The sequence below is a fragment of the Terrapene carolina genome, unplaced genomic scaffold (assembly GCF_002925995.2).
Source record: "Terrapene carolina triunguis isolate 2854851 unplaced genomic scaffold, T_m_triunguis-2.0 Scaffold30, whole genome shotgun sequence".
Taxonomy (NCBI): Eukaryota; Metazoa; Chordata; order Testudines; family Emydidae; genus Terrapene; species Terrapene triunguis.
This window is the reverse complement of record NW_020664381.1, coordinates 9,197,652-9,224,797: the sequence shown is the minus strand read 5'-3', so window position 1 is coordinate 9,224,797 and position 27,146 is coordinate 9,197,652. Positions and strand designations below refer to the sequence as shown.

The window sequence follows — 27,146 nt, the reverse complement described above, 5'->3', positions numbered from 1 at the left end:
GATGTGGCCTTTGGAAGAATCCCAGAAGGGGAAGGCAGAGAAGAGCCAAGAAAAGGTGAGAAAAAGACAACAAAAATGCAGAAGTGAAGTAGGAAAGTCTGACAAAAGGGAGTGAAAGGAAGTGAAAAGAAAATACTAGAACAGAGTTTTGAAAGGGGGGGGGAGAGAGAGTAAGACTATCTGCATTTCTTTCAGCTACCAATCCAATCAACTGCAACAAGTCCCTCACAAGAAGGATCCCTGAAAAATAAATAGTTTTGGCATGGTCTCCAATTGGATAAAGACATGAACACAAAGAACAGAGAATAAGTTAAAAAAGAATTTATCATCATCAGGATCTCCACTGAAGTATTATCTCTAATATTACCACTACCCACACAAAGACGACTATGGCATTGCAGTCAAGGCAGAGAACCACCAAATTAGCTTTCATATAAGCAGGAACACACAATTAAGAATTCAGCAATTCAAAACATTCAAGAAGTTTTAGCTATACCTTGTCTTCAGATGGACAGAGATATAAATACTGGAATGTGGCAGTTATATTTTTAGAAAATCTTGGCCCAAAAACATCCTTGTCTGTTCCAAACTGGTGACGAGACTGACGAACAATAGAGTCAATAACATATAATCCAGGGACTTTATATTCTGGTTTGCACTGAAAAGATAGATTGTTCCCAGTTATTGCAGGGTAGCATATATAGTATTAACAGCATAACCCCCCTAATGCCCCAATAGGTTTCAGAATCACTACAAGCAACCTGCACCTTGTACTTAATATTTTCCTGCAGGTCCCAATAGAAAACTTGAATTCTACTATTTACAGTTCTCTTTTTTACCAGTACTATAGGGCTGTACAAGGAGCTATGTCTAACACTACTAAATCTAATAGCAAAATGTGTTAGTAATGTGTACCCTGATAAACAAAGTAGTTAAAATATTTATCTTTCTGAAAGACTGGCATGGCAATACAATTTAAACTTGAATAAAAACACTTACATAAAGCAAATACTTAAAATATGATTAATCATGAACAATAACTATCTAGGCCTTCCCACTAATTGAAAGACAACCTACAGGAAAAAGAATGAACTGCAGCAAGCCTATTTATACACATGATGCAGCAAAAGTTTTACTATTTAAATCAATTTTATACTAATTAATTTGGGGGGGAGGACAATGTAAGGACTGAAATGAGTTAAGATGATAAATATGTAAGAGGAAGTAGTGCATGAGATATTGATCTTAATAATGCAAAAAGCTAGTTCTGTTGTATGTAATAAAAAAGGTTGGAATAACTTGGAGAAAGCAGGACCACAAACAGTAGATACTGTGAAATGAAAATTGTTTAAATGAGCAAATGTAGAAATCAAGAATGTAAAAAAGAGACGACTTCCATGTACTACATAAGCATTATGTCCTGTAATGTTTCTAAATGTAACTAAAATTAATTGGTGGCAGAGGTAGGGAGGAAGGAGTTACTTTGGGACCTAGGGCAGAATAGAGGAAAGATGTTTGTGTGCCTTTATGTAGTAAAGATGCACTGTCTCCTTTGCTGCCTTAAGAAGCAGGGTCTGGGACCTGAACACAACTCTCTTACTTTCCAATATAGACCACCACCACTGGGACATCAAGCTAGCTCTCACTCACTTTTCAGTCTCCTTCCACTAATTTAGAATTAATTAGATGCTTGAAAAAAAAAGTATTTATCCTTCTGATGTTGCCTTTTTTCATTTGGCATATATTGCTATTTCTTCTGGTTTGTCTAATGGAACTTAAATTAACATGCCTGTTGGTCTACTTTTGTGGACGGTGATGTATTTAACCTATTTTTTTAAGTTTCCAGGCACCAGGGTCTGTAAGTTACATTTTCTGGAAACATCAATCATAACAGTAGTAGTAAAAAGACACAATCAACTTGAAAAATTAGAAGAATTTGCATTTCAAGCACTATATCTATCCTTAAATCCCACTGATGATTTCTGTGGTTTTTACAATCATACTTTTTTTTCAATCTCCTGATGCTGTATGAAAGACTCACATGAACAGAGGGAAATGATTGACTATATACAAATTGCTGTCAAATGCACAAAGAAAAAAAACGCTGAAAAAAGTTCTCTCTAAAAATAGAGTTTTTTTCTGATTTTTCAGTACAGTAAGTAGCCTTAGGTAATACTTGTAGTATTACTACAGTAACTCCTAACTTAACGTTGTAGTTATGTTCCTGAAAAATGGGACTTTAAGCAAAACGATGTTAAGTGAATCCAATTTCCCCATAAGAATTAATGTAAACGGGGGGGTTAGATTGCAGGGAAATTTTTTTCACCAGACAAGAGACTATATTATATATACACACACACACACACACACTATAAGTTTTAAACAAACAATTTAATCCTGGTACACAGTGATGATGATTGTGAAGCTTGGTTGAGGTGGAGGAATCAGAGGGTGGGATATTTCCCAGGGAATGCCTTACTGCTAAATGATGAACTAGCAATTGGCTGAGCCCTCAAGGGTTAACTCTCACACTCTACAAGGCAGCAGGGATGGAGGGAGGGGAGACAGCATCACAGACAGAGACAAACACCCCCTTTAAGTTTGCTGACCATACTCTTAAGTACACTGCCTTGTTAATTAGATCAGCTTGCTGAGACTGCAGCTGCTTCCAGCAAGCTCCCTCCGTCCTGAGCCCTGTCGTGTGTCCCCCCTGTTCTATGGAAGATGGGGTAAGCGGGGTGCAGGAGCAGGGGAGAGGGGGACACTAATCAGCCCCCCTCTTCCTCCTCTCCCCCCCGCACAGCAAGCAGGAGTCTCGGGGAGCAGCTCCAAGGCAGAGGGCAGGAGAGGCACATGGCAGTGGGGGGAGGGACAGCTGAACTGCTGGCAACTGATAGCCTGCTGGGCAGCTGCTGCACAGGGAACTTAGGAGAGTGGGGAGCTGATAGGGGGGCTGCTGGTCCACCCTGGTTCCAAGCGACCACCAGCTAGCTGCAACGGGCTGATCTTCCTGCAAGCAGTGAACAAAGCAGATGGCTGCCACACGACGTTAGAAGGGAGCACTGCACAACTTTAAACGAGCATGTTCTCTAATTGATCAGCAACGTAAGAACGAAACAACATTAACCAGGACGACTAAGTGAGGAGTTACTGTAGTTAATAAAAAACAGTGATAGAGCTGTGGATGTTTAAGTGCCCAGGATCCCATTAAGTAAATATTAAATATTAAAAATACTATAAAAGCACTTACCTTTTTGATAAACTTCTCTACTATCTGTACTACATGCTTGTAGAGCTGGAAAAGAGATATGTGATCTATTTAATCAGTGATGTATGATTTCAGAGGTATTTTAATTTTTTGTACATATTAACAATTAGGAAAACAAATATATTCTAGTGTGTGATGCACTTCATCTCAAACATTCCTTAAAAAGTTTTCATGGATAAAACTGACCTTGCCATTGGAAGCATCTCACATCACACATACATAACATGAAGGCAGTACTATTGTGACAACTACTTTTTCCTTTGTTTTTACATTTTTTTGTTAAATTTGATGCGATGGGATGTAGTTACATGTCACAACATTTTGATTTTATCATATACAAATCATAACAAGACTGTAAACCATAGCATCAGAAAATGTCATTTTCTTAAAAACAAGTTGGTGTTACGGTTTTGCAGAGATACTGGCAGCATAACTCAAGATAAAGAACGTTCACTCACTTTCCTTTGGGGAAAAAAACCCTCCAAAAGTCAAATAAAAGAAATCTTTACCAAGCTATAAAATTTTAGAAATCATGTAAAAGATATGCATTTTTTAGAAATCAAGTACAATCCAAAAATAATGCTACTGGTATGGTCTGAATTTGTGGTCTTTTTCTGTTTTTCTTTACCTTAATAGCTTTAATGGCAGCTTTAGTAATGAGAATCATCTTTGCTCGGGAGATAGGAGGTTTCATCTCCATGAGTGAAAAGAGCTAAACAGAGAAAATAAACATTAAAAAAAATTCTGAAAGAAGCAAGCAAGTCAGTCAACATAACAATCAATGCAGGTTCTTGGCAATGGTCATGCAATCAAGATTGTGTTATAACAAGGCCTGAAATCAAGAGATTAGCCACTTCAACAATGCAATTACTGACTTGAAAGCCAATGTCTGAAGTTGTACAATTAATGTCAGTTTTTTTTTTTTTTTTTTTTTAAAAGCCCCATCCATGGATTTAGCGGCTGTTGTCAGAAGATTTCATCTGTGTCTGACTTACCAGTTATGAAACTAGGTACACATTAATTCCCAAATTCTAAACTATTTCATGGAAACAATCTGAAACCCAGGGAACTGTAGTTTGACTTAAAGTTAATGAACCTGATCATCATCAGTTTGAGCTTGATCTTGCAGTTTATACTTCTATACTACTCCGGAGTCCAAAAAAGGTTTTCCCATGAGCACAAACTTTTAACCATTGAGACCATCACAAACCAATATCCCATCTCTTATTCATCCTGTTACATATAGGTATAGCAGTATATATGCTAAATACCTTCATTTAACATTCCTGCAATAGTAAGGGTGAAATACTACCACAGCAACTAACTGCATCAATAGATTTGGAAATTTTCATACACTGAACTACTCTTCATGCTAATATTACCCAGAGGGGAAGTTATTTATAAGTTCCTCAGAAATCAGGGCCAAGATTTTCAAAAGTAATTACTGACTTTGGATGACCAATGTGAGGCATCTCGAGAGCCTGATTTACAGGATTAACTAATTTCTTCAAATATAATCTAAGCACAACATTTCTGTTTTAAGTACATTAAAAGTTGTCAGTGTTATTCTATTACCACCACCATTAAAGACAAAAAAAGGCCTGACAGTGTTAAATTTTTTTAAATACCTATTTTAAAATTAATTTTAACTGTAATGGGTTTGTAAGTTCTAAGAAAATGCATTAGTACCCAAAATGTTCTGTAAATTTGGGGAAGATATATTGTATTCCCCATGCATAATAAAACAGGGATTCAAACTACTACAAGGACAAAATCAACTTAACCTTAAAATGTGGATCCACAACTGGCACCTCTATAATTTAACAGCACCTGATGTGTGAAAGGTTAAAAACTTAATGGAACCGTTTTCTCTTAGAGTCAAGGTATTTAACAAACACACACACAGTACTCTACCTCTTCAAGGTGATGAGCATTACCCTGAAAGGCAGAGTAGTATTATCTCCATTTTGTATAGAGGGAAATTTATAAACCCAGATTAAGCCTGTGTCTACACTACAAACTTATATCAGTATAACTACATTGCTCATGGGTGTGGAAAATCCACACCCATGAGCAACACAGTTATACCAATCTAACTCCCAGCGTAGACAGCGCTATGTTGATGGGAGAGCTTCTACCATTGATACAGTTACTGCCTCTCGGGGAGCTGAAATACCTGCACCGATGGGAGAAACTCTCCTGTTGCTGTACGCAGGTAGCATCTTCAATAAGCGCTACAGCTATGTCACTGCAGCGCTGTAAGTGTAGACAAGCCCTAAGTGATTTGAACAAGACTATAAAGCAAGTAACAGATCCAGGAGAGGAAGTTCAAGCATCTTCTCTCCTTGTTGGCACAGAAGGGGTGAAGCAGCACTCCTCCCCACCCTCACCCACCACCTAATCACAGTAGAATTCTCCCAATGCCCACACAGCAGTACTTCAGCATCTATAACACTGACTCTTCAGACTGCTGAAGACAGTGAAGCCCTAGAGACAACCACTGTTCAGGTGGGTAGAAACAGGTGCAGAAGAGAAGAGAAACAACCAACAGCTACTTCACACCAGCACTAAACTGTGTTGCTTTTGCTAATAACTATACTGAAGTCTATATACACATAGATCATCTATGTCACCTCAAAGAATAATTCACTAGAAAGACTATACCATCAAAGTTGCCCCAATATCTTATGAGATGGCAGGCTCTGATACAGTTTCTATTTTCTACTGAGCACTTCTGACAGCACATCCCTGATCCAAAAGCTCCTTCCCTCCTGCCTGTCCTCCTCGCCCAGGCCCCACTGCAAAAATCATGGTACTGAGTCTGAGTCCAGGTCAGCTGGCTCAGGCTAAAAATAGAAGTGTAGATGTTTGGGCTTGCTGGAGCCCAAGCTCTCAGTTCCTCCCCCTCGTGGGGTCTCAAAGCCTGAGCTCCAGCCCAAGTCCGAACATCTACTCTGCAATTTTACAGCCCCACAGCCTGAGCCTGAGTCAGCCAATACAGGCTGTGCCATGCGTTTTTTACTGGAGCATAGATGTACCCTTTGAGGAAATGCCACTCTTGCTCCCCCTCCAACCTAAGAAGAGGTGCACCACCACTTTTCATCCTCCCCCTTTTAGCTCCTGCCCTCTGTCATTAAGTCTATTTCTAGATCTCCCAGTCTATTAAAATGAATGTTTGCTGCTCCTTCCCTACACTGCCCTTGCTATTTGAAGGCATGTCTACAGTATCCCAGAGTTCAGACTAAGGGGATATGAAGGTCAGAGCACACCAAAGTGCTGCACTCTAACTCCCCCGTCTGTACACAAACTTATAAGGTCTTGAGTTTGGACGTCCACACAGAGAAATTATAGCACAGCACTCTGGTGTGCCCTGCTAGTCACATCCCCTTAGTATGAACTGTGGGGCAATGCAGACAGGCCCTAAGTTACTGCTTACTATGGGCAGAAGTATGTAATTGACATGATTCTTGTAATTGAAAAGCCTGCAACTCTCAAAATATCCTATACACATGGGAGAGTTCAAGGTAAAAAATACAGCTATATTTCAAAAAGAAAGAAAATAAATGAGCTATTATATAAAATGATTCTATTCCTCAGGGCTGTGTAATACAGGCATCAGGACCTAGGAAATACCAGTTAAAAAGGCCTAATACCAGGATCCTCATCTCCAATAAGAACCCATTAGCCAAACACAACAAAGGAACGGAGAATTCTCTTTTGGACAGTTTAACCCAAAATAGAATTGTAGCCACCATATTAGCCCTTTTTTCCTAGTATAATTGTTAAAGTCTGAGATCCTGGTAAGATGTTTAATAGCCCATTTCAGAGGCTGTCAGATTAAACAGATTTCTCCTCTCTTTTCAATTACTAAGGGAAAGAAAAAACAAAAGTAAATAGGTTTAGTTAAATAACAAAATTATGGACTAAATACTTGTAGTCTCAGAAAACAACCACCAAGCTTTCAGCATAGTTACCAAAACAAAAAAAACCAACATTGGCAGTAATTAAATACAGGAAGAATAAACAAGTACATGCTTGTTTCCTTAACTAGATTCCTAGTCCAGAAAGTATTTTTCTTTCAACAGCATCTTCCTTCAGGAGCTAGTAGCCCAGTAACATAGAAGAGCCAGCCACCACATACAGCTGTTGAATCCATTCTCTCTGTGTTATCATCAACTCTTTGAGACAGATAATTTTTAACCCAGAAGTTTGGATAACCCTTCCACGCAAGGCAAATTCCAGCTCCAGATTGGCTTTAACCAGTCAACATTTCAAACCAATAGATACATTCCAAGCTAGCATCCATCTCTGGCTGCCGGGAAGGATTAGTATGGCTAACAAAACATTTCATGTCACCTGCTAGTTAGCTTCACACAATGAATGTGTTCCTTTCCTTTATCATTTTGAAGCTCAGTCGCTTTTTTGCTAAATTATTACACATTCTTTCTTTGAAGTCACTGTTGGGTGAACAAAGAGAATGCCAACACTGATTCTCCTGAATATTAACATAAAAATATTGAAAGACAAAGTAACCATTAGCATAGAGATTTCTAAATTGTGATCCTCACACCTGCCCTTCCTGGTAGAACATAAGAGCAGATTCTACTCCCTTGAGGCAGCTGTGGCCAGGAGGCTGACAGAAGGAAAGAAGAGTACAAGGAGCCATGTTGTATAAAGGAGCCACCTCTTTCTTCCCATAGACCAAGGAGGAGTTGTTCCAGCCGAGAAAGCAACCAACCTTCCATCATGAGTGCAAAAGAAGCCTGTGTCAAGGCACTGTCCTCAGGAACAGCAGTTATTTCAGGAGTGTAATAAAAAAACAAGGAACTCGGGGAGTGCAGAAGGTAGCCATGGACCCAGGAGGAGGTAGGAGCCAGGCCTGAAGATCAGGAGTCTGCTTCTAGAGACTGATATGATACAGCTAGGAACCAGCGAAGGATCCAAGGAGCAGGCAAGCACCCAGCAGGTAGGAAGTGGGAAACCAAATATGAAGAAGTGTATGAGGTAGGAGTTGATAACGTGGGGCCATTATCTAAGGAGCAAGAGAAGCAGGAATTGAGGCCTAGTAAAATAATCCACGAGAAAGAAAGAAATGAACAAGGGCCTTGAGGAAAGCAGGGCTGGGCAGAGGACTTGGGAATACTGTCTGTGTTGCTGCAGATAGCACTTCCCAAGCAACAACAGCATGAACAGAGTGAAAGTGATGAGGATACCACAAGCAATATTCCCAAAGGGGACTCTGAAAGTGCATACATGGGGAAATTGGGGATGGAAAGATATGGATCAAATTTAAATGCAAGTCTAAATTAATGAAGACAAGCTACTTAAAAAACTGCACCTACAATTTGTAACTAGCCCATGGGATGGAATAAACAAAAATCTGTTTCCTTCCCTAATAATTTTCACATACCCCATTAAAATAAACACAGTGATTTGCAATTTTAGAGTTGATTGTGATTGCTAAACTGTGGAAGTTAAATAAAAATGTGGCAAAACCATGTTTTAAAGAAAAAAAATCAAATTGTGTGTTTACCAACCCCTTAAATTTGTTTTGGCGTAAAATCTCACTGTTACAACAGGGATATGTTACAATAAGGTTTATGTCCTTTCCACACATGTGAGTGGGAATGTCCCACTAAACTTTGGATCTTTTGTTATATACACTGAACCCAAATCAGGGTATATGCAGAAAAGTTATATTGTCACAAATCAGAAGAGAAGAGCATCATTCCAACAAAATTACCTACAAGAAATGTCAAATTTCTCAATCTGAAAAGTGTCTTAAAATTCAACATCTTAATCAGTTTAAGAAACAGCACTTGGATAACCATGTAAAAACTGAAGTTTTTACTTTTTATGACAATGAATATTTAATAAAATTAGCCAAAAAGACACCAATTTAAAGCTTTAGAGAGTACTTTAAGTTGACTACTTCATAACAGGGATCTTTCCCTATAATCCTCTCCCCCAGGCAACTGTACCTAAAAAGGTAGATTTTCCTCCTTCCTCACTCTGCAGTGGAGCCAATCATATTCCATGTGGATCACACCTTAGGTTTCATAGCTGTTCCCCAACCCCATCCACAGCTACTGGCCTCATGGACTAAAGAAATGAAAGGTGGAGCCAAACTCCTCTCAGCATGTTCCATTTCCTCCCCTCTCCCCATGGTTGCTTGGAGCCACAGATACTCAGTTTGACAAATCAAAGCCACACCTCGAATCAAGCTGAGGCACTGGGGAGGGAACTAAGTAACAAAAAAAATACCCCCGTCATCTAGGATGTTAATAAAAAAAAGTCAAGGTTAAGACAGAAGTAAAATGAAGCTGCTTTATTTTAAAAGGGATACTGTCAGCCTGAAGACTATGGAGGGTTGAAGTATTATAGCCCTGCTCCTGAATTCTGCTGATTTCAGTGTTTTTAAAATATATGTTTCTCTCTCCCATTTTATTGTGGGGGCGTTTCGCACAATAGGGAAAACTGACTATGTACAAATGCTGTCAAATCCATGAAGTAAAAAGCTGAAAAGAAAATTTCTCTAACCTTTCACTTATTAGTAATCTTAATTGTTACTAGTAACAATAGTAGGAAAAGAATGTGATTTTTATTTTGCACAGTCTCAAATACTATCCTCAAATTAGAGTTTAACAGGAAATTCCAAAACTTATTTAAATTTGAAAGTCAGTGTGTGGTGGGAGTACAGCAAGCATGAGAGCCTTTTTACAGACAAGTGAAATTAAAGCCCTGCTTTTCTTTTTTACTGCTACTTCTGCAACCTACTGTGCTATGAAAATGAAAGCAATATTACTTAAATAGCTTACTGAACTTAAACCAGCTGAACGTAAAGTACTTAAATTCATATGCAATCCTGCATACTCTTCCTTAAACTGTTAGCAAATAAAGTGTTCGGTAAAATATTCACAAAACCAATGCTCACAAAGCTTAGAAGGAGAAGAGTTACCACCTCATTTTCCAGGCTAATAAATACAACCAAACAAGAGGAACCAAACTTATGAACATTACTGGACTTTTAATAGGTAATGTCAAACAGGCAACAGTCATACTGACTAACTTACAAATGTCAATATCTGTGCAAAAGGAGGAAATAATGTAGGGAATAATGGAGAATGGACTAGATGACCTACCAGGTCTTTCCTAACTCAGCGTAAAAGCTGTCCAGGCTCATATCCAAAGCTTGAAAAAAGTACCTGACAAATTTTCCCTCATAACAAAGTATACAAGAATTGCATTAATTTCATTCCGCAACTTATTTTGAGGACCTACTATGTTTGGAAGCAGTAGAGGAGCAGTGTTCTGAGACAAAGGATGAAAAAGAATTTTTTTACCCATGGCCTGATCTCAGAACCCCAAGGAAAAAGTCCAACTCTGTACATAGCAGATCCCAAAAAGAGCAGCAAAACAAAATGTAAGAATTCTGTCAGCTTTCCTCTGCCAAAAACTGTCTTTTGCCGACAAAACTGTGGAGCTATACATTCCGCAATGCCACTTTTGGTGACAAAACTCTTCAGTTTTGGCGACAAAATAAAACCACCTCGATGAGAGAGAGTTTTTTTCAGAAAAGTTAAAGTGACAAAGCATCAGTGTACACGCTGCCATTATGTCAACATAACTGGCCTCCCCCAGTATCCCACAAAGCCTGCCGTGACTGCTCTGCTCATTGTTTTGAACTCGGCTGCCCTGCAGATATGTGCCCCTCTTCTTTCAAAGTTCTGGAAGCTTTGACATTCCTCAGTGTGGGAGCTCACAGAGCAGCTCAGGAGGCTGTGGGAGAACTAAGAAGGAATCAGAACCATTAATGTGGAATGGTGGGGCTTGTCTATACTGGCAATTTACAGCGCTGCAACTTTCTGTCTCAGGGGTGTGAAAAAACAGGTGACCAAAGCCCACAGTTAAGTCAAAAACATGAAGACCTGGGAGAAGGGTCGGAATCTGGGGGGGAGCATGGGCTGTTATAGTAGAAATAAGGGGGAGGCAAGACAGAACTGGGGGTTGGGGGAAATCAAATTGGTATCTTAGATGTCTGTATACTAATGCGAGAAGTATGGGGAAGAACTCAAAATGCTATTAAATAAACACAACTATTACATAGTTACCATCACGGAGACTCGGTGGGACAATATGTATGACTGGAATATTGGTATAGCTTGCTCAGGAAGGACATGCAGGGAAAAAAGGGAGGACGTGTTGTCTTATATATTAAAAATGTATACACTTGGACTGAGGTTGAGATAGAAATAGGAGACAGACTTGTTGAAAGTCTCTGGGTAAGGATAAAAGGGGTAAAAAACAAGGGTGCTGTCATGGTAGGGGTCTACTACAGACCACCAAACCAGGAAGAAGAGGTGGATGAAGCTTTTTTTAAACAACTAACACAATCATCCAAAGCACAGGACTTGGTGATGGGGGACTTCAACTACTCAAACATCTGTTGGGAAAATAACACAGCAGGGCACAGATTATCCAGTAAGTTCTTGGAAGGTATTGGAGACAATTTTTTATTTCAAAAGATGGAGAAAGCTACTGGGGAGAGGCTGTTCTAGATTTGATTTTGACAAATAGGGAGGAACTGGTTGAGAATTTGAAAGTGGAAGGCAACTTAGGTGAAAGTGATCATGAAACGGTAGAGTTCATGATTCTAAGGAATGGTAGGAGGGAGAACAGCACAATAAAGACAGTGGATTTCAAGAAGGCAAACTTTTGCAAACTCAGGGAGTGGGTACGTAAAATCCCATGAGAAGCAAGTCTAAGGGGAAAAACAACTGATGATAGTTGGCAGTTTTTCAAAGAGACATTATTAAGGGCACAAGAGCAAACTATCTCACTGCGTAGGAAAGATAGGAAGTATGGCAAGAGACCACACTGGCTTAACCAGGAGATCTTCAATGATCTAAAACGCAAAAAGGAGTCCTACAAAAAGTGGAAACTCGGTCAAACTACAAAGAATGAATTTAAACAAATAACACAAGTATGTAGGGACAAAATTAGAAAAGCCAAGGCACAAAACAAGATCAAACTAGCTAGGGACATACAAGGAAACAAGAAAACATTCTACAAATACGTTAGAAGCAAGAGGAAGACCAAGGACAGAGTAGGCCGTTACTCAATGAGGGGGGAAAGACAGTAACAGAAAATGTGGAAATGGCAGAGGTGCTTAATTACTTCTTTCTTTCAGTTTTCACCAAGGTTAGTGGCAATTGGACGTCTAACACAGTGAATGTCAGTGAAAATGAGGTAGGATCAGAGTCTAAAATAAGGAAAGAACAAGTCAAAAATTACTTAGACAAGTTAGATGTCTTCAAATCAACAGGGCCTGATGAAATGCATCCTAGAATACTCAAGGAGCTGACTGAGGAGACACCTGAGCCATTAGCAATTATCTTTGAAAAGTCACGGAAGACGGAAGACATTCCAGAAGACTGGAAAAGGGAAAATATAGTGCCCATCTATAAAAAGGGAAATAAGGACAACCCGGGGAATTACAGACCAATCAGCTTAATTTCTGTACCCAGAAAGATAATGAAGCAAATAATTAAGCAATCAATTTGCAAACACCTAGAAGATAATAAGGTGATAAATAACAGTCTGCATGGATTTGTCAAGAAAAAATCATATCAAACCAACCTGATAGCTTTCTTTGACAGGGTAACAAGCCTTGTAGATGGGGGGAAGCGGTAGATGTAGAGAGAGGTGAAAACATTATCTTGACTTTAGAAAGGCTTTTGATACTGTCTCACATGACCTTCTCATAAACAAACTAGAGAAATACAACCTAGATGAAGCTACTATAAGGTAGGTGCATAACTGGTTGGAAAATCGTTCCCAGAGAGTAGTTATCAGTGGTTCACAGTCATGCTGGAAGGGCATAACTAGTGGGGTCCTGCAGGGATCGGTTCTGGGTCCGGTTCTGTTCATGCGGCCCGCGAGCCCCTCACAGCCTCCTCACCCTCCCCCAGTGTTTACCAGAGCGGCGGCCGGACGTGCACCAGGAGCAGGGCAGGCTCCATGCCTGCCTGCCCTGCCCCCACACCGCTCCGGGAAGAGGCTGGAATGTGGGGAAGGGGGGGCGGAGGGGCTGTGTGTTTCTGTTGCTTTAGGCAGCGCCCCCAGCAGCTCCCATTGGCCGGGAACGGGGATCCGCGGCCAATGGGAGCTGCTGGAGGCGGTGCCTCAAGCAACAGAAACACACAGCCCCTCCGCCCCCCCTTCCCCCCCTTCCCGGCCCTTTCCGGGGGCGGGGCAGGCAGGCAGGGAGCCTGCCCTGCCCCCGGTACGCGCCGGGCCAGATCCTGCCCCCCCGAACCCCTCCTGCAGCCGAACCCCCGTCGCATCCTGTTCCCCGACCCCCTGCCATACCCTGCACCCCTCCTGCACCCCGACCCCCTGCCCTGAGCTCCCTGCCGCACCCTGCACCCTTCCTGCATCCCAATCCACTGCCCTGAGCCCCATGCCGCACCCCTCCTGCGCCCTGACCCCCTGCCGTACCCTGCACCCCTCCTGCACCCTGACCCCCTGCCGTGAGCCCCCTGCCGCACCCTGCACCCTTGCTGTACCCCTCACTCCTCCTGCACCCCACACCCCAACTCCCTGCCCTGAGCCCCCACCACACCCCACACCCCTCCTGCACCCCCTGGGGACAGGGAGGGGGCAGAATTGGGGTGGGGATTTCGGGGAAGGGGTTGGAATGGGGGCAGGGAAGAGGTGGGAAGAGGCGAAACAGGGGCGGGGCCTCATGGAAGGGGTGGAATGGGGGTGGGGCCGAGGGCGGAGATGTCAGTAATGCGGCCCTCGGGCCAATGTACTAGTCCTCATGTGGCCCTCATGGTCATTTGAGTTTGAGACCCCTGGTCTAGATAATACTTAGTCCTGCCTTGAGTGCAGGGGACTGGACTAGATGACCTCTCGAGGTCCCTTCCAGTTCTACGATTCTAAGAGCTGCTAGTGTGGATGCGCTCTGCCAACATAAGGAGCACAGATAGCGTGGACACGCAACAGTGGTTTAATTAAAGCAGCATAACTTTTATTGATAACTCCGCAGTGTAGACAAGGCTTAAACACCAGCAGCTGACCTTTGTCAACAAGATATTGCCTTTGAACCCTCTACCCCCAACTTTGATATTGACTACTGGCTACTAAGTTTCTGGTGATTTTTTTCAAGCCTTGTTTAGGATCAAGAGAAAATAGTCCAACATATTATAGATATCTTCAGCAGACTATCAAAGAATGTTCCTAAGTGAATCTAAGTTTTCCAACAAACACGTTGAAGAAAATTTCTCCAAAAGCAGGTCTTCCATAGTCCATGTATACTGCCACTTACCCACAAGTTCCAAATCACCTTCTCTAGCACAAGGAAGTTTTAATTTAAGGCAACTCATCAAGGAAATATAATGAAGCAGACTTTGAAAGCGTTTTCACACACACACAAGTACATCAACTACAACGTAATATCAAAGAGCAAGGAAGTAGGGGACAATTCCAGAAACAATGATAAAGATAGACCACTTTTTTTAAATTTTGACAAGGAACAACAGAGGCAGAAATACCAAGAATCCCCATATGAAGTTAGGGCAAAGGATAGTGGTAAACACTGAAAGTTTTTAAACTGAAGTTTGCAAAGACAAGAAAAAAAATATATTTGGGGCTGGGCATGATCTTTAAAAAATACAAGTACCACATACACCTGTATCTTTTGGGAAATACCAAATGTGAAAAATAATTATACATTTTGCGATACTACTGAACAGAACCCTGTTCAGGTTCAGTAGCTTCCACCAGCATTAAATACCATGGCACACAAACATGAAGCTGTGAAGCTTTGCAAACTGCTTTAAGGAGCTCAAACAATTACCCACTTTTTAGAAAAAGAGGTCTGTGTCTGATGTGACAAGTCTCAAACTTCCGAGTTAATAGTTCTTCACATCAATATCAGTTACTTAATTGGCCAGCAGCAAATGCTGAAAATTGGGCATCTAAGACTAAGAAGAATGTCTTTCTACATACACAGCCAGGGCCTGACTTTCAAAGGAACTGAGCACACACAACTCCACTGAAGCGAATGAGCAATATATGCATTGAGCACCTCTGAAAAATCTTTACCTTTAGTAATAAAATCATCCTACTACATTAATGTCTCAGCACCTGATAAGATGTAAAGCAGGGGTAGGCAACCTATGGAACGCGTGCCAAAGGCGGCATGCGAGCTAATTTTCAGTGGCACTCACACTGCCCGGGTCCTGGCCACCGGTCCGGAGGGGTCTGCATTTTAATTTAATTTTAAATGAAGCTTCTTAAACATTTTAAAAACCTTATTTACTATACATACAACAATAGTTTAGTTATATATTATAGACTTATAGAAAGAGACCTTCTAAAAACGTTAAAATGTATTACTGGTACGCGAAACCTTAAATCAGAGTGAATAAATGAAGACTCGGCACACCACTTCTGAAAGGTTGCCGACCCCTGCATTAAAGTATGTGTTCCTATACAGTACTATTCTGTTGCTTGCTTGACTGCTTGTACAGTCTTGTTCTAAACATATAAATAAGAAGTCTTCATAAAAATTAGCACATAAGGAATCCAAGAACAGATTTTTTTTCTACAAGTGTATTGAATACATTTGAATTACAGTTAGAAATATTTTTCACTGACAATATTATAGGTTATTCAAATACAATTTTAGATATTTGCTCATATGCCTATGCAAAATTAACGGAATATTTGCAGGAAGGGATGGAGGAGGAAGGAAAGAAAAAAACAACAAAATACTTATGCTAACAAAGCACCAGTAATACTACTGGATTATCAGACTGAAAAGGTCTAGCTAGAGATAGACATAAAAAATGAATAGGTCCAGGGTCTACCTGCTGGCTAGAAGCCTGGTCCTTACCCTACCACAAATCCCCAGAGCTACTGAGAAAAGAGAAATGTTGGAATTCCTACAAAATTTCTGCTCTTGGGCTGTGGCTCAGAGGATCCATCATTAGTATCAGCCTCTGATATGTGAACTGTGAAGCTTAGCAACTACTAGCTGCTGACAAGGGTAAGAGACCATCATAAACTGCACAGTTGTCAGTTTATGTTCTTTGGAAGATGAAGCCACAGCCTAATTTGTCCAGAGATAAATCAAGGGCAGTCTAGCATACATGAGACTTAGTCCACTAAAGTATTCCTGCTGACTAGAAGGATAAACTCACAAAGTTAGGAGTCCATTTGGAGCAAACTTCTTTATAAACACTTTCAAATGGAAACGAAAAAGTATGTGGGAGAGGATTTAGTTTTGGTATGAACTACTTAGTTCAGTAGCCCAAAACCTGAAACATTATCTGCCTACTAAGATCAATTTATTAATTTCTTTCTACCTTCATAAATTTCCTACTCCCCTTGAAGGTTGCTTCTCTTCATTTCCCCATTTTTTTTACTTCTGCTGGTCTCTGACAGGATCCTCCACCTTTCTTGTTCTCTGTCTCTTGTTCAGAACGAATGTGATCCTTCAGGATCACACTGATACTGCTCCTTCAGTTGCTCTGAAGTGGCCACTAAAGCAATGCAAAGCACCTTCCTTACCCCAGAAGATGAATTTGCTGCTGCTGCTGCAATAATCTCAGTCCTGGTAGTACAGTAAATGAAGGACCAAGCTTAATCCCAAATTCTGATGTACTGCAACTATCATACCCTTCTAACTGCATATATTTACTCCTCCTCTTCCCTTGCACCCCTCTCCCCTCAATGTACATCCACTGCTGCTGCTTATGCACTCAGAATAACCCCTAAGGATATCTGAAGAGTAACACTGGCATGATCCCAGGCTATGCCTACACAGTGCCATAGTGCGGACTACAGAGGCATGAACTGCAGAGTGCACCAGAGTTGTGCTTTAACTGCCCCATGTGGATGCTACTGCTGCAAACTAAAAAGTACCTAGTTCACATTAAGATACTCTTTGGTGTACTCTGCAATTCACACCGCTATAGTCTGCACTGAGATGCAGTGTAGACAAGCCCCTAGCCTGTTTCACTCTACTGCCCCTGCAGACATGGGAAACATGATTTCTGCAGGAGCAACAAAGGCATGACCTTCAACTGCCTTTTGAACCAAGATGGCCAGGAGAGAGAAACAGCAATGTTAGTCTTTCCTAGCATCAGAGATTGGTAACTGTGCCTCTCCTGCTCTTTCATACAACAAAGCATAAAAATGGGGACAGGTGAGCAAAGCCCGCAGGTAAGTGGGGAACATGGAGACCTGGGAGATGGGTCGGAGACGAGAGGGAGTGTGGGCTATATTGGCAGAGAGAAAGGAGGGTCAGGACAAAACCGGGAGGAAAGATCAAACCAGTATCTTAGATGCCTATATACAAATGCGAGAAGTATGGGTAATAAGCAGGAAGAACTGGAAGTGCTAATAAATAAATACAACTATGACATTGTTGGCATCACTGAAACTTGGTGGGATAATACACGATTGGAATGTTGGTGTGGATGGATACAGCTTGCTCAGGAAGGATAGACAGGGGAAAAAGGGAGGAGGTGTTGCCTTATATATTAAAAATGTACACACTTGGACTGAGGTAGAGATGGACATTGGAGATGGAAGTGTTGAGAGTCTCTGGGTTAGGCTAAAAGGGGTAAAAAACAAGGGTGATGTCATGCTAGGAGTCTACTACAGGCCACCTAACCAGGTGGAAGAGGTGGATGAGGCTTTTTTTAAACAACTAACAAAATCATCCAAAGCCCAAGATTTGGTGGTGATGGGGGACTTCAACTATCCGGATATATGTTGGGAAAATAACACAGCGGGGCACAGACTATCCAACAAATTCTTGGACTGCATTGCAGACAACTTTTTATTTCAGAAGGTTGAAAAAGCTACTAGGGGGGAAGCTGTTCTGGACTTGATTTTAACAAATAGGGAGGAACTCATTGAGAATTTGAAAGTAGAAGGCAGCTTGGGTGAAAGTGATCATGAAATCATAGAGTTTGCAATTCTAAGGAAGGGTAGAAGGGAGAACAGCAAAATAGAGACAATGGATTTCAGGAAGGCGGATTTTGGTAAGCTCAGAGAGCTGATAGGTAAGGTCCCATGGGAATCAAGACTGAGGGGAAAAACAACTGAGGAGAGTTGGCAGTTTTTCAAAGGGACACTATTAAGGGCCCAAAAGCAAGCTATTCCGCTGGTTAGGAAAGATAGAAAATGTGGCAAAAGACCACCTTGGCTTAACCACGAGATCTTGCATGATCTAAAAAATAAAAAGGAGTCATATAAAAAATGGAAACTAGGACAGATTACAAAGGATGAATATAGGCAAACAACACAGGAATGCAGGGGCAAGATTAGAAAGGCAAAGGCACAAAATGAGCTCAAACTAGCTAAGGGAATAAAGGGGAACAAGAAGACTTTTTATCAATACATTAGAACCAAGAGGAAGACCAAAGACAGGGTAGGCCCACTGCTTAGTGAAGAGGGAGAAACAGTAACAGGAAACTTGGAAATGGCAGAGATGCTTAATGACTTCTTTGTTTCGGTCTTCACCGAGAAGTCTGAAGGAATGCCTAACCTAGTGAATGCTAATGGGAAGGGGGTAGGTTTTAGCAGATAAAATAAAAAAAGAACAAGTTAAAAATCACTTAGAAAAGTTAGATGCCTGCAAGTCACCAGGGCCTGATGAAATGCATCCTAGAATACTCAAGGAGCTAATAGAGGAGGTATCTGAGCCTCTAGCTATTATCTTTGGAAAATCATGGGAGACGGGAGAGATTCCAGAAGACTGGAAAAGGGCAAATATAGTGCCCATCTATAAAAAGGGAAATAAAAACAACCCAGGAAACTACAGACCAGTTAGTTTAACTTCTGTGCCAGGGAAGATAATGGAGCAAGTAATTAAGGAAATCATCTGCAAACACTTGGAAGGTGGTAAGGTGATAGGGAACAGCCAGCATGGATTTGTAAAGAACAAATCATGTCAAACCAATCTGATAGCTTTCTTCGATAGGATAACGAGTCTTGTGGATAAGGGAGAAGCTGTGGATGTGGTATACCTAGACTTTAGTAAGGCATTTGATACGGTCTCGCATGATATTCTTATCGACAAACTAGGCAAATACAATTTAGATGGGGCTACTATAAGGTGGGTGCATAACTGGCTGGATAACCGTACTCAGAGAGTTGTTATTAATGGTTCCCAATCCTGCTGGAAAGGCATAACGAGTGGGGTTCCGCAGGGGTCTGTTTTGGGACCGGCTCTGTTCAATATCTTCATTAACGACTTAGATATTGGTATAGAAAGTACGATTATTAAGTTTGCGGATGATACCAAACTGGGAGGGATTGCAACTGCTTTGGAGGACAGGGTCATAATTCAAAATGATCTGGACAAATTGGAGAAATGGTCTGAGTTAAACAGGATGAAGTTTAACAAAGACAAATGCAAAGTGCTCCACTTAGGAAGAAAAAATCAGTTTCACACATACAGAATGGGAAGAGACTGTCTAGGAAGGAGTACGGCAGAAAGGGATCTAGGGGTTATAGTGGACCACAAGCTAAATATGAGTCAACAGTGTGATGCTGTTGCAAAAAAAGCAAACGTGATTCTGGGATGTATTAACAGGTGTGTTGTGAGCAAGACACGAGAAGTCATTCTTCCGCTCTACTCTGCTCTGGTTAGGCCTCAGCTGGAGTATTGTGTCCAGTTCTGGGCACCGCATTTCAAGAAAGATGTGGAGAAATTGGAAAGGGTCCAGAGAAGAGCAACAAGAATGATTAAAGGTCTTGAGAACATGACCTATGAAGGAAGGCTGAAAGAATTGGGTTTGTTTAGTTTGGAAAAGAGAAGACTGAGAGGGGACATGATAGCAGTTTTCAGGTATCTAAAAGGGTGTCATAAGGAGGAGGGAGAAAACTTGTTCACCTTAGCCTCTGAGGATAGAACAAGAAGCAATGGGCTTAAACTGCAGCAAGGGAGGTCTAGGTTGGACATTAGGAAAAAGTTCCTAACTGTCAGGGTGGTTAAACACTGGAATAAATTGCCTAGGGAGGTTGTGGAATCTCCATCTCTGGAGATATTTAAGAGTAGGTTAGATAAATGTCTATCAGGGATGGTCTAGACAGTATTTGGTCCTGCCATGCGGGCAGGGGACTGGACTCGATGACCTCTCGAGGTCCCTTCCAGTCCTAGAATCTATGAATAACTAGGACTGCATCAGTTTCCATATACCACTGCACTAGCTGGGGAAATATTGTGCAGGATCTCTCAGGGTATGGAGTGGGGGGAACAGAACACAGGAAACCCATGTTTCTGTACCAAGTTTAAAACCTTGAACGCAGACATAAATCACTGACAAAAACTTTGTCAACGTGAAACTAAGGTTGCCTGGTGGTATATCATGCCTTTTCAGAATGCCAGGTTCAGCAAAAAACAGAAAATAAAGCATTAAGGTGCTTCAAACTCAAACTTTTGAAAAGTGGGAAATACAGAGGTTAGGCACACACCTACATAACCTGAACTCTGCTTTCTCTGAGTGATGCCCCAATATGCCCATAACACATTCATGCATTCTCTTTTGCATGGTACCTAACAGGAGCTACGTACATCTGCTCTACATTTAGACACACAGCTTACCCTACAGAAAGAACACTTCATCTGCTAAAATCTATAACCCCTTCTCCCTTATGCACAAGATGCCACGTAACATTCCTTTAATTAAATCCACAGATCACACTCATCTCCCACCAGCCTGTGCCCTGCTACTGACAGAACCTACATGACTCAATACTTGAAAGGAGGAATATTGGATCTCTCAGGGTATACATGCATTTCTTTCCTTTGCACTGACACCCTACTACAAGGGCACAGCCCTCCAGATCTTCTCATATCACAATCACAGCTCTTCCAAACTACTCCAGTTAATCCCTCCACTATTCAGTACAGCTACACCTAACACAATGAATGCAGCTGAAATGCATGCAGATAATTCCCAGAAGCTATTGCCAGCACAAAGGAGGGGAGAGTTAAAGTTGTGGTAGTCCTTACTTACTTCCTGCTTTTCAGAAGTCTGAGTTTGAAATACTTGGTTTTCACATGTTTGAGTTTTGCTGAACTTGACTTTCTTGAAAGGCACAATACATCACTGGGCAACCTTAACTCTACGTTAATTAATTTTTTTGCCAGTGAATTTTCTAGTTTTTTCAACAGAAAGAAAGAAAAACAAACAGAAAGATGTGTCATTGGTAAGAGTTGATGGTCATTTAGGCAATTGTATTTATCATGTAGGTTTGCTGTAAGGATGCTACTGTGGCCAGGTAAGGATAGTACCTAGTTCTTACATAGCACTTTTCATCAGTAGATCTCAACACCACTTTCCTAAGAGGATAATGTCATTATTCCCATTGTACAGATGGGGAAACTGACACACAGAGAAATTACGTGACTTGGCCAACATCACCCCTACCACTTTGTTATTGTGGAATAGGAATAATGGTCATGCTCTAAAATGTTTGGAGTGTGTAATTGCTAACAGGGATGGTGAAAGAAGTCTCACACATGTTATATGCCCCCCAAAGTTGAGTTTTATTACACAGTGGTTACAGTAACTTTCAGGACCGGTGAGAAAACTGATGTGTGTGTGTGTGGGGGGGGGGGGGGAATAGATAACACCCCAGCAACATATAGCCCCCTCCATCATTTCCAGCTCACCCTCCCCTTGTTGTCCCATCGAGCCATCAGAACTTCAGAAGCCAGGTATGCACAAAAAATGCTGGTAGAATCTGTGAACTTTAATAAAAACATTTTTCAGGGATGCTGTATCTTGGGAACCTCTTGCTCAAATGACCCCAATTTGATTCACTGTCCCCACCTCACATCCCCATGAAGCACAGGAAAAGTCAAGCCAACACAAGTACATATGTGGATTTTATAGCACTCAATCGTCTCAATCTTAACTGTAGAGCACCAATACTCCACACCTCCCCAACCCTCAAACCTCTCTCTTGCTGTGCCACCCACCTCCATGTCACCACTCCCAGTGTCTGACCTCCTGCCACCCTCAATGCAGCTCCACACCCCTATCCCCCCCACTCCTCCGCTCCCAAACCCCACTACCATCCCAGCAAGCATTTGCATGCAGAATTTATTTTCTGGTTCAATACATTTCCCCAAAACACACCTGACAGACATACTTTAGCAACATGCCTTCAATCTTTTTCAGATTTCTGCTCTAGGTCAGACTTGAACTCACACTGGCTGGGTGTAGCTCTGGCTCAATGGCTACTGTATATCCCCTTTAGCTACCCAGCTGTAGCGAAAACTTGCTGGCCAGTAAGCCTGAATGTTAGGCATATGCCTAACTAGAGAGCTGAACTCTCTTGCTATTATTTTCAATTTGCTCCCCTCAAGGGGCAGTGGATTCCCTGCAATAGCTGGAGTACATATCCTGCAATGGAGACCATTTTGGGCATGATCAGTTCCTTGGCTCTGAACAAAAATATGTTGGCAGACTCCATCAACCTTTAGAAAAGCTGTTTTTTTTGGGGGGGGGGGGGGGGGGGGGGAAGAGATTTTCTCTCAGTATCCCGCATGATCAAATTACCCCAAACTTGGATCACTTACTCTACTCTGTATCTCCACAGAGCAAACCAAATTTCGAGGCAATCCAAGTAACGATGCGGATTTTAGAGCATTTAGAAGAGTCAGGCTTTAAACAGAAAGCTGTTCTAACTTTAATTATAGCAGAGCTAGCATTGCACTATAATACTGCGCTCTTCATGTAAGGAAATAATGCTAGGTGATAACAGGTGAGTGACTAGGGAAAAGATTGGGAGGAGAAGATAGAGGTACACTGACATTGCAAAATGAGATCAATCATTAGCATAAGATTGCTATACTAGATCAAATATTCAATTGTCTGGTCAACTGTCCAGGTATAAATAATAAAGAACTAAGCTACAGTTGTAGACAAAGAAGAAATGCCCACCCAAGTATCCATTCTCTTCATTTGCGCGGGGGGAGGGGGGGGAAGGAGGAGTTATTGACTTGAAGTACAGTGTCTTTATCACCACCCTGAGTCACATGTAGAAGTGAGTGATGACACCGCTTGGTTCTTAACAATCATAAAATTATAACAATGCACAATTATCAGTCTGTTGGCTCTTATATTACTTCCATTGGCAAAGCTGAGTACAGAAGCTTAGGCCAAGTCTACATTAAAAGGTCAGGTCAGCCCAGCTACGTAACTCGGGGTGTGAAAAATACACACCCGAGTGATGTAATTAAGCCAACCTAACTCCCTGTGTAGACAGTGCTAGGTCAATGGAAGAATTCTTCCATCGATCTAGCTACTGCCTCCTGGGGAGGTGGATCAGCTACGGAAGAACCCTCCTGTCGGTGTAGCATGTCTACTCTGAAGTGCTACAGCACTGCCACTGCAGCATTTCTAGTGCAGACATGGCCTTACTGTGCAGAGGCCTATAATAAGCAGTACTGGTCCCTAATTTTTATAATTGCTAAATTAACCAATTTTTTTTTCCAAATTCAAAAGCTAATCCTACACTGCCAAACCAAAATATAACCGAATTGAACATTGGAAAAGAAACATTACATGCTTTTTTCACATGGGTATCAAGGTCATCTTTTTCGTATACTAGTTTTCTCAAGAAATGTGTTAGTAAGATTTTGCACTTCAACATGTTACCCATTAGTTATGCTCACTATATGTTTAACTACAAAACTGTATACTTTAACAAAATTCACAAATTCTAATTCATTGTTTCAGGAGTACCTGGTTCAAACTAGTTAGCTGAAGGGTAATACACTACATTACTGGGCTACCAAATACCACCAGTTGGCAATATCTGCTCAAAATTTGAGTAAAAATATAATAGGCAGAATAACTGTTTGTTTAGCACAAACGATGTGCTTATTGCTGTAGAAAATTTAGTGTTTTCCCAAATCAGTTTACAATCCAACATACAGATATAGACGAAAGGACAAACTGGGAAGTTCAGAGAAGGGATTAAGAGCCAAGTTTTTTATTTAGTTTTCAAATATATAAACTAATTCCTTGTGGGCATCAAAAGAAAGCCAGGAAACTAAATGTTGAACTGAACAGATGAGTAAATCCCATTGAGCATAAAGTTAAGCAACTGCTCAAGTGACTGCAGAATTGGAACCATACAGAATAAGCCATTTGTGAGGGAAATCATATTAAAATCTCAACTGGATACATTTTTTAATAAAATTTAGTCTTCACATAAGTTATCAAACTGAAATTCTGCAGAATTACCAGAATTTCAAGTACTCTTTTTTATTCTGTATCCAGAAGTAAAATATTGACAGAGTCAGGCATCATACATTTACTATTTCTTGGGCACCCAGATGTGTTATTTAAGACATATCCATTTTGAATACATCGGAATGAGATTACTTAAAATACCAAGAGATACTGATGGTTATCTAAATTAACACATTTCCCTAAATCATTTGGGTCAGCAAATAAAATTTGTATACTTATATGAGTGGCATTTTGTCCAATATCAGCAAAGTTAAGCCGTACAAGGAAGCAATATAATGAGATGAATGAAGTGGCAAGCACTGCTAGTATCTCCACTGATATTTAGACAGGTAAAAGCTATTTCTGTCCTACGTGCTAATAAGAGTAGAAAGCACATCATATGTGCAATCTAACTCCAATTAATTTAATTTAGTAGATTTCTGTTTAAAAACACCAGCACTGAAATGCCTGAAATGTGGAAAATGGATAGCCATCAAACTGCCAACTGTGTCAAAACAAGGAACGTGTCAATTTAAATGAAAAGTGCTGGTTAAAATTCACACTCAAAATTCACTCCTTAGCTATGGAGTTATCTGTATTGTTTCAAAATGTAAAGACCCCACGAATAGAATAGAAAAATCATACCATAAAGAGAAAAATACAAAGTCAGTTATTGAGTAAAGGTATGTAGGTATGTAATTGTGTTCATAATGATACTCTAGTCTAGTGCAACTGACAAGCAGATGCAAGGAATGAACTTTACACAGCATGACTTTGTCACATGAGAGCAGTCTGCCATTTTTACTGTTTCTGTTCAGCAACCACTCACAGCACACTAACCTTCAAAATGCATTACACATTCTGGAATAAGTCTTGCAAACCTTACATTTAAGATAGGATTAGATTTGGCAGGTTACTTGCAATGAAAACACACTACAATTAACACCTTGTGTAGCCCTAAAATGATTTGCAAGAACATTCTATGCACCAAAACTTATATTTAAAGTTCTCTCCACTACACATTCATTTTAAATTTAGGTGGGGAAAAAAAATTTAGACATCAGGATCCGGCCTATTTTGATGTCCAATTTGGAAGACACAATCGCTGGTATATTATTGCCTAGCTAGAGAGTTTTCAGATCAGGCAGAGTTGCAACAAGCAGCAGCAGCAGAAAGAAGAGTGACGGAGATGGCACAAGGGCCTTCCATGCCTCATGAAAGGAGACCGGTCCCTACTTCTCCCCACCCGCCACATGCTTCATTTCGGGGCTTGTCACCTGACCCTTTCCCCAGACGCTGCTCCGTACCCACACACGGAGAAGTTCCTGCACGATCGCAGGCAGCCCCTTCGTTTGGGGCTGCCCAGCCCGTGCTATCGGCCGCCCGTTCACGTGGTTGCTTCCTCCCCCAGCGCTGGCAGGGAACAAGGCGCCTCGGCTGTGAACCGCCCGGCCCCCGCGGGGCGCAGCGCGCCCGGGGTAACGCCTGGGCGCGAGGGCCCGGCCGCGCTCCCCAGCTCCCGGGCGGCCCGCGCGCTGTGCGTGCGGCAGGGAGGGGGAGGGGACGGTGATCCCCCGGCCTCTCCCGGAGTAACGCGGCGCTGGCCGCTCCTGGGCCGCCCGGCCTCCGTCAGACCCAGGGGGCCCGAACAGCCTCGGGAGCGAGGGGAGGCCGCAGGCCGGCCGCTACCTGCGTCTCCGCGGAGGCCTCGGCCGGGCCTCTCCCTCGCCCCGGGGCCGGAAGCAGCGGGGCAGGCGGCCGCGATAACGGCTTCGTGATCCCCAGAACCGATTCCCGGCCCCGGCCTCCCCCCCGCGCTTCCCGGCTCCCACCTCCTGGTTGAAGGCGTTCACGGCCTCCATGTTGGCGGCGGCTGGTGCGGGTGCCCGCGGCGGCGTGAGGCGCGCGGGGGGGGGAGGCTCGGTCCCGCTCAGGGGCTCCGCGCTAACATGTCCGTTCGGCGGCGGAGCTTTGCGCGCAGGCGGCGTCTCGTTGGCAGGGCCCCGCACAGATCGTCTCTCCCAGCGGGATGGCGGAGGGAGCCCACGCCGCGCACAGCACCCTGGGATCGCGTAGGCCTCCCGGCCCCGCGCCACCCACAGGAGAGAGCGCGCGCGCGGCGCGGTTGCGGGGACGCCACGTGACCACCCCCCTCCACTGTTACTATCCTGAGCCCCGCCATGTCAGCAGCGGCCCCGCCCCCTGGGAGAGGGGGCAGTGGGCGGGGCGGGGGGAGATAAATCCCTCGCTTCCCGCTCAGAGGGGGTGTTTGCCTGGCGGAGAAAGGGGTCAGGTTCACCGAGCCAAAGGGAAGGGGAGAGAGAGAGAGAGCGCACGCTCTGCTCCCCCCCCCGCCCCCGGGAGGAGGGGAGCCCCAGTGCAAGAAGGCCAGCAATGGCCCAGCGCTCCCGAAGCACAGGGAGCTCTGCCTGTGCATGCAGCTGGCCCCGGTGTCCCGAGGAAGGTGGCTACCCAGATGAATATGGGCCAATGGGTTTAGCATTTGGGGAGCCCCTGGGGGCTGCTGGGCTGGTCTGGAGGCGTGCATAGCAATAGCTCCAAGTACGGCGGGGGCTGTGAGTAAGGTGAGCAAAGTGCCTAGG

At 42.5% G+C, this 27,146-nt stretch overlaps 1 protein-coding gene across 1 annotated transcript in view; it reads right to left on the bottom strand.

Annotated features, from left to right (window-relative positions):
* The window catches only part of LOC112109124 (SR-related and CTD-associated factor 4), a 73,999-nt gene extending 47,399 nt beyond the window's left edge, over positions 1–26,600 (bottom strand). The window contains exons 1-4 of the mRNA XM_024203519.2: positions 26,376–26,600; positions 3,897–3,980; positions 3,251–3,295; positions 497–658 (exon numbers count right to left, since the gene is read on the bottom strand). Coding sequence (XP_024059287.2) covers positions 497–658; positions 3,251–3,295; positions 3,897–3,980; positions 26,376–26,405 — 321 coding nt within the window. The 5' untranslated portion in view covers positions 26,406–26,600. The remainder of the gene's footprint in view (positions 1–496; positions 659–3,250; positions 3,296–3,896; positions 3,981–26,375) is intronic.
* Between the last annotated feature and the right edge of the window lie 546 nt (positions 26,601–27,146).